A 14,021-nucleotide genomic window follows, 5' to 3' on the forward strand; every position below is an offset into this window, starting at 1 on the left:
TCCTTCTCCCTTCCCTCCCTCCCTCCTTCTCCCTTCCCTCCCTCCCCCCTTCCCCCCCTCCCTCCCCCCTTCCCCCCCTCCCTCCCCCCTTCCCCTTCCCCCTCCCCCTCCTTCCCCACCCTTCCCCACCCTTCCCCCTCCTCCCCCCTTCCCCCTCCTCCCCCCTTCCCCCTCCTCCCCCCTTCCCCCTCCTCCCCCTTCCCCCTCCTCCCCCTTCCCCCTCCTCCCCCCTTCCCCCTCCTCCCCCCTTCCCCCTCCTCCCCCCTTCCCCTTCCCCTCCTTCCCCCTTCCCCCTCCTCCCCCCTTCCCCCTCTTCCCCCTCTTCCCCCCTTCCCCCTCTCCCTTCCCTTCTCCCCCTTCCCCCCCTTCTCCCTCCAACTTCTCCCTCCCCCCACCCCTCTCTCCCTTCTCCCTCCCTCCCTTCTCCCTCCCTCCTCCCTCCCTCCCTCCTCCTTCTCCCCCTCCCTCCCTCCTTCTCCCCCTCCCTCCCTCCTTCTCCCCCTCCCTCCCTCCTTCTCCCCCTCCCTCCCTCCTTCTCCCCCTCCCTCCCTCCTTCTCCCCCTCCCTCCCTCCTTCTCCCCCTCCCTCCCTCCTTCTCCCCCTCCCTCCCTCCTTCTCCCCCTCCCTCCCTCCTTCTCCCCCTCCCTCCCTCCTTCTCCCCCTCCCTCCCCCCTTCTCCCCCTCCCTCCCCCCTTCCCCCTCCCCCTCCTTCCCCACCCTTCCCCCTCCCCCTCCTTCCCCACCCTTCCCCCTCCTCCCCCCTTCACCCTCCTCCCCCCTTCCCCCTCCTCCCCCCTTCCCCCTCCTCCCCCTTCCCCCTCCTCCCCCTTCCCCCTCCTCCCCCTTCCCCCTCCTCCCCCTTCCCCCTCCTCCCCCCTTCCCCCTCCTCCCCCCTTCCCCCTCCTCCCCCCTTCCCCCTCCCCCTTCCCTTCTCCCCCTTCCCCCCCTTCTCCCTCCAACTTCTCCTCCCCCCACCCCTCTCTCCCTTCTCCCTCCCCTCCCTCCTCCCTCCCCTCCCTCCTCCTTCTCCGTCCCTCCCTCCTCCTTCTCCCCTCCCTCCCTCCTCCTTCTCCCCTCCCTCCCCTTCTCCCTCCCTCCCCTCCCTCCTCCCTCTCTCCTCCTTCTCCCTCCCTCCCTCCCCTTCTCCCTCCCTCCCTCCCTCCCTCCCCTTCTCCCTCCTTCCCCCTCCCTCCCTCCCTCCCCTTCTCCCTCCTTCCCTCTTCTCCCTCCCTCTTCTCCCTCCCTCCCTCCTCCTCCCCTCCCTCTCTCTCCCTCCCCTCCCTCTCTCTCCCTCCCCTCCCTCTCTCTCCCTCCCCTCCCTCTCTCTCCCTCCCCCTTCTCCCTCCCTCCTCCTTCTCCCTTCCTCCCCTCCCTCCTCCTTCACCCTCCCTCCTCCTTCTCCCTCCCTCCCCTCCCTCCTCCCACCCTCTCCTCCTCCTCCTCCCACCCTGTCCTCCTCCTCCCTCCCCTCCCTCCTCCTCCTCCTCCTCCCTCCTCCTCCTCGCTCCTCCTTCTCCCTCCCTCCCCTCCCTCCTCCTTCTCCCTCCCTCCCCCTCCCTCCTCCTTCTCCCTCCTCCCCTCCCTCCTTCCCTCCCCTCCCTCCTCCTCCTCCCTCCCCTCCCTCCTCCTCCTCCCTCCCCTCCCTCCTCCTCCTCCCTCCCCTCCCTCCTCCTCCTCCCTCCCCTCCTCCTCCCTTCCTCCCCTCCTCCTCCCTTCCTCCCCTCCTTCTCCCTCCTCCTTCTCCCTCCTCCTTCTCCCTCCTCCTTCTCCCTCCTCCTTCTCCCTCCTCCTTCTCCCTCCTCCTTCTCCCTCCCCTCCTTCTACCTCCTCCTTCTCCCTTCCTCCTTCTCCCTTCCTCCTTCTCCCTCCCTCCTTCTCCCTCCCTCCTTCTCCCTCCCTCCCCTCCCTCCTCCTTATCCCTCCCTCCCTCCTCCTTCTCCCTCCTCCTTCTCCCTCCCTCCCCTCCCTCCTCCTTCTCCCTCCCTCCTCCTCCCTCCTCCTTCTCCCTCCCTCCTTCTCCCTCCCTCCCCTCCCTCCTTCTTCTCCCTCCCCTCCCTCCCTCCCTCCTTCTCCCCCTTCCCCCCTTCCCTTCCCCCCTTCCTCCCCTCCCCCCCTTCTCCTCCCCTTCCCTTCTCCCCCTTCCCCCTTCTCCCTTCAACTTCTCCCTCCCCCGCCCCTCTCCCCCTTCTCCCTCCCCCTCTCCCCCCTCCTCTCCCCCTTCTCCCTGCCCGCCCCTCCCTCCCCCTTCTCCCTGCCCTCCCCGCCCCTCCCTTCCCCTTCTCCCTCACTCCTCCCTCCCTATCCCCTTCCTCCCTCCCTCACCCCTTTACCTCCCTCCCTCACCCCTCCACCTCCCTCCCTCACCCCTGCCCCCTCCCTACCGCGCCCCTCCCTCCCTCACCCCTCCCCTACCTCTCCCCTTCCCTCACTCCCTCACCCCTCCCTCCCTCACCCCTTCCCTCCCTCCCTCAACCCTCTCTCCCTCGCCTTTCAAAAGTGTTATCCTAACCATTGCATCACCAACTTCGCTGTTCAATGCATCATGCCCCCCCACCCCCTATAAGCAATCCCGGCTTATGCGAAACATTTAGATGCTCCAATCCTGGAAGCCCCACATTTCACAGCTTCACGTACTTCCAGCTATGACAGGCTCATTACCCAACACCCTCACTGACACTCTTCCCTCTCTCTTTCAAGATACGTTGCACATAATAGGAGGGAGAAGCAGAGAACCGACAGGACTTAGGTACATCTGCATCCCCTGGGCCCCTTGGAGGTGATGGTGCTGCAAATTATTGGGCCAGCGATGACTGAGGCCATTGCAACCAGCGTTGCCATGAATATCCAGGGTGATGGTTTATTCCTGCCTCAGGCACCTTCTCAAATCCCATCTGACCCTTATCCTGCAATCTAGCATGAAGTGCAGATGGTGTAACCAAGGACCATGCTTTCCACCCAACACCTTTTAAAGCACTCAGCCCTCCCCTTCTGCACTTATCTGCTTTCAGATACCCAAGAACTGTTGTCTGACCAGCCAGTACAGCCTCAATCCAATCAAGAGTAGATATCTCAGGAAGGAGCACCATCTGACAATTCCAGGCACCAGCTCAGACACTGGCACTGCGTGGCCTTTACAAAGCAGTATAGAGAAAGGATATGCACATGGTGAGTCAAGGCATGGGTGAGCTGCAGGCAGGCCAGTGGGAAAGGATGGCGCAGGTGCCAACTCGCAATGTTGAACCCGAGTTCTGCTGCAGAGGACTCAGATGAAGGTTTTGATGGGGCGGCCCACAGGAAAAGGCTGATGGGCATGCGAACAGAGATGCCTGGTGCATTGGTTGGCCTGCTGGAAAGCCTGCTGTCACTGTCAAAGAGCATGGAGGACTCAGGGCTTCAGGCAGAGATTGGAGACCACCTTTTTCAGCATGCAAACGGCAACCAGCTCCATGGCAGCGCTTGCAGACCCTGCCGTGATGCAGCAGCCAGCGGCCAATGTCTCAGTTTCCATCGCAGCACAGGTAGAAGCCACCCAATGTTTGTGTACTGCAGTGGAAGCTCAGACTGAGGTCACGAGGTTCAAACTTGTTAACATGCAGCTTGGTGCCATGTAGGTTCAGACTGCTGCCGTCATGGCTGCAGGCACCAGTGCTCAAAGGAGCATGAAGGCTCTCAGTTATCCAACCACCTGTGCTCCAACAGATCACTAGGATTGTGGTGGTGCACCCTGTGGGGGAGTGCCAGTGGCTTTGTGGTATAGCTCTGCTGACCTCTCTCGGAAAATCAGCATTCATGCTCCTACATTACTGGCCCACTGATGCCCTTGCTGAGGCCCCTCAGTCACCCAGCCCTGACTGCTGCTGATGTGGTGCTATCCAAAGTTGGGCCCTCAAGATTCAAAGCTGCGAGATGTCACCCTGCAAGGCCATCAGCAGCCTCTCTCAGTGAAAGTCAACAACCATCCATCAGCCATGCTGCAGTCAGTGTTGTCAGCGCCAAGCAGCACCAGGACAGGCACAGGCACCTGCAAGACAGGAACTAAGGTAATACACAAAGGTGAATAGTTAGATGTGTATGTATTATTGAATAAAGTTGTTGGATAAAGTTGTTCATAAATGTTTTTTGTTATGGTATATTTTATTTCAGGGTTTTGGGCAAGAGAACACTGACGGTCAGTAGTAGAGGGATGGAGAGACAGGGAAATTATGCAGCCGTGGTGATATGGGGATATTTTCAGGGGAATCAAAGCCTGATGAAGCACCCATCCGGTGTAATGATGTCCAAGATGCCTTCTCCATTCATTTCCTCCTCCTCATTGGTCTCCTTCTCCTCTTCTTCTTCCTTGTTGTTCCTCCTCCCACTTAGTTTCCCCTCTCTGCCGTCTGTCCCCCATGTCCATGCCCCTACAGAGACTGCATCTGACTACCCCCATGAGTGAAAGCAATTCCACTTAGAGGGCTTCAAAACCCATTCAATCTTCGGGAATGCCCAGCAGCACTCCCTTCTGATTCCGACTACACGTGAGAGCTGCTCCACTAACACAGTGAACAATACTTCCGCAGCTGCAGAAGAAAGCAAAAAGCACTTCACCTGAAAGTCGCATGCTGATGCCTTTAATCAGATGTGTTGGGGGGTGGGGGGGGGGGGTGTTGGGGGGGGTGGTGGGAATGTGCCCCTCGAGCAACTGAATGCATGTTCATCTGGGAGTGTTTAAGAGAGGGCGTTAACAGGACCTGCGTTAAATGCTAATTCATGTCGCAATCTGCACCCCCTGCATGCTTCTAGTGCATGCGTTTGCTAGCACCCTTAGAAGCATGGTACTACTCACGGGCCACGCCAGGGCAGCTTAGGAGCAGTTTGGCCGCCACTTTCAGTTTCCGGGACCCTGGTGCTGAACTTTGCAGCCTTAGAGTCTTATTTTCCTATGCGTAATTCCTCCTACAAAATTGCATCAAACCACACACCTATCCTGATATAAATTTGCCAATTACACATCCATTCTGCAAATTTATTAACGTCAGCTTGTATTTTGATTCAGTCCATCTGAGTATTAATTATATTCCCCCCCGACCTCCCACCCCCCACCACCCCTCAGTTTAGTGCATCCTGCAAATTTTGAAATGATGCTTGCATTCCCGAATCCAAACCCTCTACTGTCTCATTTTTTTTTCACCCAGTACTAAGAAGTTAATTGGAAAACATAAATACTGGACGAAGCTAAACTATTTTTGGAGCTATAGAACCACCAGTGGGCTGGGGGGGCACAGTCTCAGTATTACACGCGCAACGAGGAGCAGGTCTAGGTGCTCGAGACATGAAAAGTGGAGAGAGGGTGAGAAAGGTGTCGATAAATCCATCACACTGTAACTGGGAGGCAATAAAGTATGAAATGGGCAAGGATTAATACTGAACAAAATGCGGATAATACTGAGGAATAATAATGGCACAGTATTGAATATAGCATTGAGTGACTGCACCAAATTAAACGTATCGCCTACATAAGAATGTAAGAAATAGGAGCAGAAGTAGGCCACTTGGCCCATCAACCATGCTCTGTCATTCAATATGTGTATGGCTGATTTGATTGCGGGCTTAACTCTACTTTCCTGCCTGCCCTCATAATCCTTGACTCCCTTGTCAAACAAACATCTGTCTAACTAGCCTTGGATATAATCAATGACCTCTGAAAGAAGAAATTTCTCTTTATTTCTGTCTTAAATGGGAGAGCCCTTAACTATGTACCCTAGTTCTAGATTTCCCCAAAAGGGGAAAAGATCCTCCTATAGAAAAGACAGTGACTGCACGCAAATGAATGTAGCTCCTATAAAACAGAGTGACTTTCCTGCACCGTGTCCCTGGTGCCACCCTCTGCTCCGTTGCCATCAGTGTTGCTCAGTGCCATTTGCCAGTGCTAAGATCCCACGCCTCCATGAGCATCAATCCCCATTGCGACCAATAACCTGAAAAGAACAACCCCCAAACGACCCCGACAAAAGGAATTGATGGACAATATTTCACGTTTTAAAATTTTTACTGTAACAGTCAAATCCAAAATCAACACAAAATTAAGCATGCATTAACAGGTAAAGGGTATTTCACTAGAAACAATGAATTTCACTTAGAATAAAGATATGTCATACAGAAGTATGAACATTCCCCTTCAGTATGGATGGCATTATATGACTGCAGGAACCCTATCCGACAACAGCTTTCACTGTCAAGTCTCGTGGGTACAATTATCATCAGCAAGATGTATTTCAATGAACCTCCTCTCCCTCAAGTCCCGACAAACCTGCCTATGTTGTTTTCCAAAGCTCTTTCTCAACCAACCAGCCAATAACATTCACACTTGGCCACTTCTGGTAAAAACACCCAGTTCTTTGGCATCTCCAAATTATGTACACAGCTTTCGAGGTTTCAGACTGTATTAGCCAGCTCATGCATTGCCTCCTGTCCCCATTTCTGCCAAACAGGAAACCTGACCTCTTCCTGAGACAGATTTGTTTCTTTCTCCCCACAAGAATTCTGTGTTCTGCTTCTGACCAGAAGTTGTAACCTGATACCCCCACTTAGTTTCTATTTGTCTTTATTTTTTAACCTGCCTTTCATCCCCATAGCAACCTCAGCCAGGGTCTCGTTTCTCGGAAACAATGTCATAGCTAGGAAATCCAATCAGCCCACTTTCCAGTAGTCTCTTTAGTTTTATTTTGGTGTAAAAGGATATCTCACAAGTACAAGAATTTTTTGTGAGGTACAGAGCTCATCACACAGAGACAAAGGATGTTCCACCTATGGCATTATCACTTCTTTTCCCCAGTGACATCATGAATGTGGAATGCACCCAGAAATCCAACACCTTCATAGCACTGGAGCTATGATTCATTATGGACCCAATCTGTAACCAGGAGCTGGAAAGCTGGTTAGCAGCAAAGGATTGTTGGCAGACAAGGGGAACCACTGGTGACTCAGTAAAAAGATGCTTTCTAAAGTTTGTTGATAACTTTTGCAAGTATTTTGTTGCCACCTGTGCTGCCATATCTCTAGCTGATAGCCAACAGATTGCTGTTGGTACATTAACCCTTCCACACCTTTTCCCTTTTTCTTTTAAAATACTGCCCATTGTAACCATGAGCAAATGCTTTGTTGCCTGTGGTATTTACCCTCAGTAATGGGTGAATGCATAAGGAGAAGCATACTTGAGAACTAAATTCAGACAAGCATTTAGTACCAACCCAGTTGTTATGGGCCTTGGGTACAATTCTACTTTGGTTGCAAGTGTACATTTCAACAACTTTCTTCTTACTATGCATGACCTGACCAATGAAGTGGGACAATGCAACACTCTGTCCACCTGACCTCATAATAATCACTATGTTGCATCACGGACAATGTCAACATAGCCTGCAGGAGTAACTAGTAACATCATGAATGCCTCTGTGTGATACTGGCCTGATAGAGAATCCAGCAACATGCTGAAAGTGGACCAGATAATGAGCCCAATGAAGATGAGCCTGGTGGACATCGGTAAGATCTTCTCGATGCTTCAGCCCAGAAATCAAGATGAAAACGCCGAGGTTAATCAGATCAACCAAGCCGTCTCCAGAAATGACGCTGAACTTTTGGCTGAGCTCTTGTCCCAGGAGAGGTACTCTCAGTTTATCAATAACCGGAGTGGCTGGGGGGTCCCGGGTACTCCCCTGCGTTTGGCAGCCTCCAAGGGCCATCTGAGCTGCCTGGAGGTTCTCTTGAGGCATGGCGCCGAGGTAGATAGTTTGGACGTGAAAGCCCAGACCCCTTTGTTCACAGCTGTGAGTGGCAGGCACTTGCACTGCACCCGGGCTCTCCTCAGGGCAGGGGCGAACCCAAATGGAAGCATCTACAACAACTGCTCGCCTGTCCTAACCGCTGCCAGAGAAGGGGATGTGGACATTTTGCAAGCGCTGCTGGAGTATGGGGCTGAAGTCAACGTGCGATCCAAGGTGCCAGAATGGGCCTCTAATGCCTGTGCTTGTAGCGGCCCACTCTATCTTGCTTCAGTGTACAGGCACTATGACTGCTTTCGGCTGCTCCTCCTGTACGGGGCGGACCCCGACTTCAACTGTACAGAGCAGAGACTCTTAGCAAGGATCAAACAACCAAAAACAGTCCTGGAGATGTGCCTCAGGTATGGTTGTGGGCCTCAATACATCCAGCTACTCATAGACTTCGGAGCAAACCTTCACCTGCCAGGCCACACACCTGTAAAAAATACACAGCAGAACAAAGCAGCAGAACTTCTAGCCCGAGCCACAGGTAAGAGACACAGGGCTGAATGTTATCTCGGAGGTGGGGTGGGAGCAGGGGGGTCTCTTTTGAGAATTATGGGTTTCCCAAATGGCTTGCAGTTTCTAAATTTTATTGTGTTGGCTTCTTATCCGCAGCTAGCCTGATTGACAGGTTAGCTGCTTTTTAGGTGGGATAGCCTGCATTACAAAGGCACAGGCTAGGTGAGAAGAGAGCAGTTATATCTAGTGGGGGAGTTGGGTGGGAGACCTCTGGGTAATAGGTAAGCGATGGCCAAGGGGGTCTGATTGCAAGCAGGGGGAATCTAGTAATCTAGTTGCAGAAGAGTCCAATCAAGGGGTGGGAGATAATGGAAGTTTGGAACTCTCTTCTCTGAAAAGCTGAGGCTTGGGACATGTTGGGGAGGTGGTGGGGGGGGGGGGGGCGCACAATCAATTGAACATTTTTAGAACAGATTGATAAATTTTAGGGTATTAAGGAATTATGAAAACAAAGTGGATGGATGAAGTTAGGCTGCAAATCTGCTAATTAAATAGTGCAACTAGACCAAGGGATTGAGTGACCTCCTCCCTTTCCTATGTTCCTCAGCTGGGCAGCAATTGCAGTGTAACAGTTAATTGCACTAACCTAGCTTAAGGAAGCAAAGGAAAAATCAGCCAGTGATCCCGCTCCTGTCCACTCATCAGTGACCAGCCACTGGGAAATTCCTTTCTGTGGACAATGTCAATATGGTTTTACGAAGAGAAATCATGTATGACAAATGTATTCACTTTTCTTTTGGGAGATGTAACTAATAGGGTAGATAAAGGATAACCTGTAGATGTAGTATGCTTGGATGTGCAAAAGTCATTTGATAAGGTGCCATAAAAAGTTAACACACAAGATGAGTGCCCATGAGTTAGAGGTTAACATATTAGCATGATTCCACCCCTCATGAGATTTCCCTCCCCCACAGGATTCTTCCCCCCCCCAACAGGAATCCCCTCCTTCCATGGTGTTCCCCCCCTCCACGGGGTTCCCCGCTGCCACGGGATTCCACCCCCGCCCCATGGGATTCCCCCCCCCCCCCCCCCCCCCCCCCCCCCCCACCGGACAGGATTCCCCCTGACAGGATCCCTCCCAAGACGGGATTTCCCACCCGACGGGATCTTCCCTCGACGGAACTGCCCCCTCATGGGATTTTGCCCCTCCCCCATGGAATTTCACCCCCCTCCCTGCAATCCCACCCCACCCTATTTCTGATGTTATCTTCTTAGCTTGGGTGAGTAGATCAGTTTCTGAGACCCACTTTTTTTTTATTAATTTAAGGGATGTGGGCTTCGCTGGCTAGGTCAGCGTTTATTGCCCACCCCTTAATTGTCCTGGAGAAGGTAATGCTGAGCTGCTTTCTTGAACTGCTGCAGTCCAAGTTGTCTAGATGCACCCACAGTGCTGTTAGGGAGAGACTTCCAGGATTTTGACCCAGCGACAGTGAAGGAACGTTGATATATTTCCAAGTCAGGATGGTGAGTGACTTGGGGGAGAACTTCCAGGTGGTGATGTTCCCATCTACCTGCTGCCCTTGTCCTTCTAGATGGTAGTCGTTGTGGGTTTGGAAGGTGCTGTCTAAGGAGTCTTGGTGAGTTTCTGCAGTGCATCTTATAGATGGTACACACTGCTGCTACTGTGCGTCGGTGGTGGAGGGAGTGAATGTTTGTGAAAGGGGTCCCAATCAAGTGGGCTGCTTTGTCCTGGATGGTGTCAAGCTTCTTTGTTGTTGTTGCTGCTGCACCCATCCAGGCAAGTGGAGTGTATTCCATCACACTCCTGACTTGTGCCAAATAGACCTACTGTTGTAGCCACAGTATTTATATGGCTAGTCCAGTTCAGTTTCTGGTCATTGGTAACCCCCAGGATGTTGATAGTGGGGATTCAGTGATGGTAATGCCATTGAATGTCAAGGGGCGAGGGTTAGATTCTCTCTTGTTGGAGATGGTCATTGCCTGGTACTTGCGTGGCGCGAATGTTGCTTGTCACTTGTCAGCCCAAGCCTGGATATTGTCCAGGTCTTGCTGCATTTGGAGATAGACTGCTTTAGTATCTGAGGAGTCGTGAATGGTGCTGAACATTGTGCAATCCTATGTGAGCATCCCCACTTCTGACCTTATGACAGAAGGAAGGTCATTGATGAAGCAGCTGAAGATGGTTGGGCCTAGGACACTGCGCTGAGGAACTCCTGCAGTGATGTCCTGGAACTGAGACGAATGACCGCCAATAACCACAACCATCTTCCTTCATGCTAGGAATGCCTCCAACCAGCAGAGAGTTTTCCTTCTGATTCCCATCGACTCCAGTTTTGCAAGTGTGGCTCCTTGATGCCACACTTGGTTAATTGTAGCCTTGATGTGAAGGGCAGTCACTCTCACCTCACCTCAGGAGTTCAGCTCTTTTGTCCATGCTTGAACCAAGTTCAGGAGCTGAGTGGCCCTGGCAGAACACAAAATGGGCATCAGTAAGCAGGTTATTGCTAAGTAAGTGCCACTTGATAGCAGTATTGCTGTCACTTTACTGTCGATGGATAATAGACTGATGGGGCGGTAATTGGCCAGGTTGGATTTGTTCTGCTTTTTGTGCACAACACATACCTGGGCAATTTTCCACATAGCCAGGTAGATGCCAGTGTTGTAGATGCACCAGAACAGTTTGGCTGGGGGCGCGACAAGTTCTGAAGCACAAGTCTTCAGTGCTATTGCTGGAATATTGTCAGAGCCGATAGCCTTTGTCGTATCCAGTGCTGTCAGCTATTTCTTGATATCACATGGATTGAATCGAAATGGATGAAACCTGGCATCTGTGATACTGGGGACCTCTGGAGGAGGCCGAGACGGATCATCCAATCGGCACTTGCAGCTGAAGATTGTTATGAATGCTTTAGCCTTATCTTTTGCACTGTTGTGCTGGGCTTTTTGACCATTGAGGATGGGGATTTGTGGAGCCTGCTCCTCCAGTGAGTTGTTTAACTGTCCACCACCATTCACAACTAGATGTGGCAGGACTGCAAAGTTTAGATCTGATCTGTTAGGTGTGAAATCGCTTAGCTCTATCACTTGCTGCTTATTCTGTTTGGCATGCAAGTAGTCCTGTGATGTAACTTCACCAGGTTGACATCTCATTTTTAGGTATGCCTGGTGCTGCTCCTGGCATGCCCTCCCACACTCTTCATTGAACCAGGGTTGATCTCCTGGCTCGGTGTTAACGGTAGAATGGGGGATATGCTGGGCCATGGGATTACAGATTGTGGTTGAGTACAACTATATTGTGTAGAATATCCAGTTGAGCAAAGCATCTGAGTCCTGCTGGTGTCGGTCAATCCATACCTCAGTAAGAGTCAGCACCATCAGGGGAGCGGGAAAGAAAAACTGTTAAAGGCTTAACGGAAGATGGGAAATTCTGCTCAATTCCTGGTCTGCAAGGCAGGGAGAAACCCATCTGCTTCCAGATGGAAGTGCACTCTTGCCCCTGTCAGAGATAATGGCCGAATAGTCATATCAGTGTGTAGCCTACTTACTTACCAACTAATCTATGTTTGATTTTTCAGCTCAGCCGAGATCTTTGATGTCACTCACCAGAATGGCCATCCGCAAGTCCCTCAAGCTATTAAGCGGCCTGCATTCCATTGACCAACTGGACATTCCGCTAATCCTGAGGAAGTACTTGAAGCACCAGACTTGAGTGAAACACCATGGCTGTGTGAATCTGTAAAAGTAGTATGCACTCACTCCCTCCCTCCCTCCCTTGCAGCAGAGAGAGGGGAGAGTCACATGTACTAGCAGCAAGATTCCTTCCCCACCGCAACCCTTTTGTACTCTTGCAGCATCGTTGTAATTGGCCCAAGCATGAGATTACAAGTAGAATTCCTGAATCCACTCCATGTAGTAAGTTATTCCATAAATTATAGTAAAGGAAGATGTACAAAGAATGATGTATTCGCGACATAAATTCAAAAAGTTTTGAAAGGAAGCTAAATTGCCCGTGGCATTGCTCACAGTCAGTTGGTGAGTAAATTTTATTTTTTACACACAAGGTGTCAATGTGGGAGAGAGAACCAAGAAACTCTCTCCACTGTGCCACCCTAATAGCCAGAGCCTGCAACTACACTGTGACTGTTGACATGGAAAAAATTGAATGAGAAATTTTGATGCCACAATTTCCAATTCAGGAAAGCAGCAAGTTTGTGGACCTTACCAGGATTTTTAAAATGTCAGATATTAAGTTATAGTTTTCAAGTAAGTGGGGAGCACTCTGCAATGTTTGACATTTAAGTAGTACCTCTAACATAGTCAAACAACCTCATATATTCACAAAAGATGCTTTCAAACAAAAGTCAACACAGGCTCATAAAAGGACTTAGTAGGAAAGGTCACAAGAGCAGGTTTTAAGGAGCACCTTAAAGGAGGAGAGAGAGATGGAGAGGCAGAGAAGTTTAGGGAGAGAATTCCAGAATTTTGGACCTAGTCACCTGAAGGCACAGTGACCAATAGAGGAGAAATGAAAATTGGGGTGCGCAGGAGGCCAGAATTGGAGGAGTTCTTGGCAAATTGTAAGGTGGGAGGATGTTACAGAAATATGGAGGGCTAAGGCCATAAAAACATTTTGAAAACAAGGATCAGAATTTTTAAATTCCCCAGAAAGAAGTGGAAGCTGGGTCACTGAGTATAGTCAAAGCTGAGTTAGATTTTTGATCATCAAGGGTTATGGGGGTGGGGGGGGGGGGGGGTGGCGGTGCGCAGGCAGGAAAGTGGAGTTGAGGCCACAATCAGATCAACCATGATCTTATCAAATGGCGGAGCTGGCTCGAGGGGGCCAATGGCCTATTCCTGTTCCTATATCTTGTGTTCTTGTGAGCTGCTTCTGGACTGGGAGATACTGGAGGTCAGCAAGATCTGGGGTAATGGCTGAACAGGACTTGGTGGGAGTTCAGATTTGGGCCGTATTAGCTTCAGTTTATGGAATATGCAAGGTAGCAGGCCAGTCTGAGGAGCATTAAAATAATCAAGTTCAGCGGTAAGAAATGTATTGAGGAGAGTTTCAGCAGCAGATGATCCATGGCTGGGCAGAGGCATGCAATGTTGCAGAGATAACGGTTAATTGTCATTAATTTTGTTTAATTGTCCCAGTTAAATGATTTTGCATGAGAGTTATTAATTTTGGTTTACACCAGAAACTGTTCAGTTTTGTATTGATTTCATTCTATACCTTGACAGCTCACTCACCCCCTAAACCAGGTTTGGCTTTTGACTTACTTGAGCAGACCCCAGAGCCATTCCATGGATCACCTCTCTTGAAATATTTTGCTGTCCTTCATCCTCAGCACTGCAGAAAGCTTCATCCAAGGTCTTATCGTCACCAAGTCCAGTTCCCCAATGCTTCCTTTGCCAGTATTCCAACTCCAACTCATCTACAGCCTACTGTATCCCGAATCCATCACTGTGGGGATCTGGTCTGGCCAACATGTGACTCCAGACCCTCAACAATGTAGTTGGTTCCTAAATGTCCTCTGAAGTGGCCCAGCTGCCACTCAGTTGTAACAAACCACTACAAAGTCACAAAAAAGGAATGAAACCAGACGAACCACCCGCCATCGACCTAGGCACCAGAAACGACAACGGCAATCTCAGCCCTGTCGACCCTGCTAAGTCCTCCTTACTAACATCTGGGGGCTAGTGCCAAAATTGGGAGAGCCATCTCACAGACTAGTCAAG

General features: G+C 51.2%; 1 protein-coding gene across 1 annotated transcript; it reads left to right on the forward strand.

The window, feature by feature from the left end:
- Nucleotides 1–7,469: 7,469 nt before the first annotated feature.
- On the forward strand, nt 7,470–11,991 carry LOC121289341 (ankyrin repeat and SOCS box protein 12-like). The gene is made up of 2 exons (XM_041208697.1): nt 7,470–8,289; nt 11,858–11,991. The coding sequence occupies exons 1-2, from the start codon at nt 7,488–7,490 to the stop codon at nt 11,989–11,991; spliced, it is 936 nt and encodes a 311-aa protein (XP_041064631.1). The 5' UTR covers nt 7,470–7,487.
- The last annotated feature ends 2,030 nt before the right edge of the window (nt 11,992–14,021 follow it).

The sequence above is a fragment of the Carcharodon carcharias genome, chromosome 16 (assembly GCF_017639515.1).
Source record: "Carcharodon carcharias isolate sCarCar2 chromosome 16, sCarCar2.pri, whole genome shotgun sequence".
NCBI classification, from domain to species: domain Eukaryota; kingdom Metazoa; phylum Chordata; class Chondrichthyes; order Lamniformes; family Lamnidae; genus Carcharodon; species Carcharodon carcharias.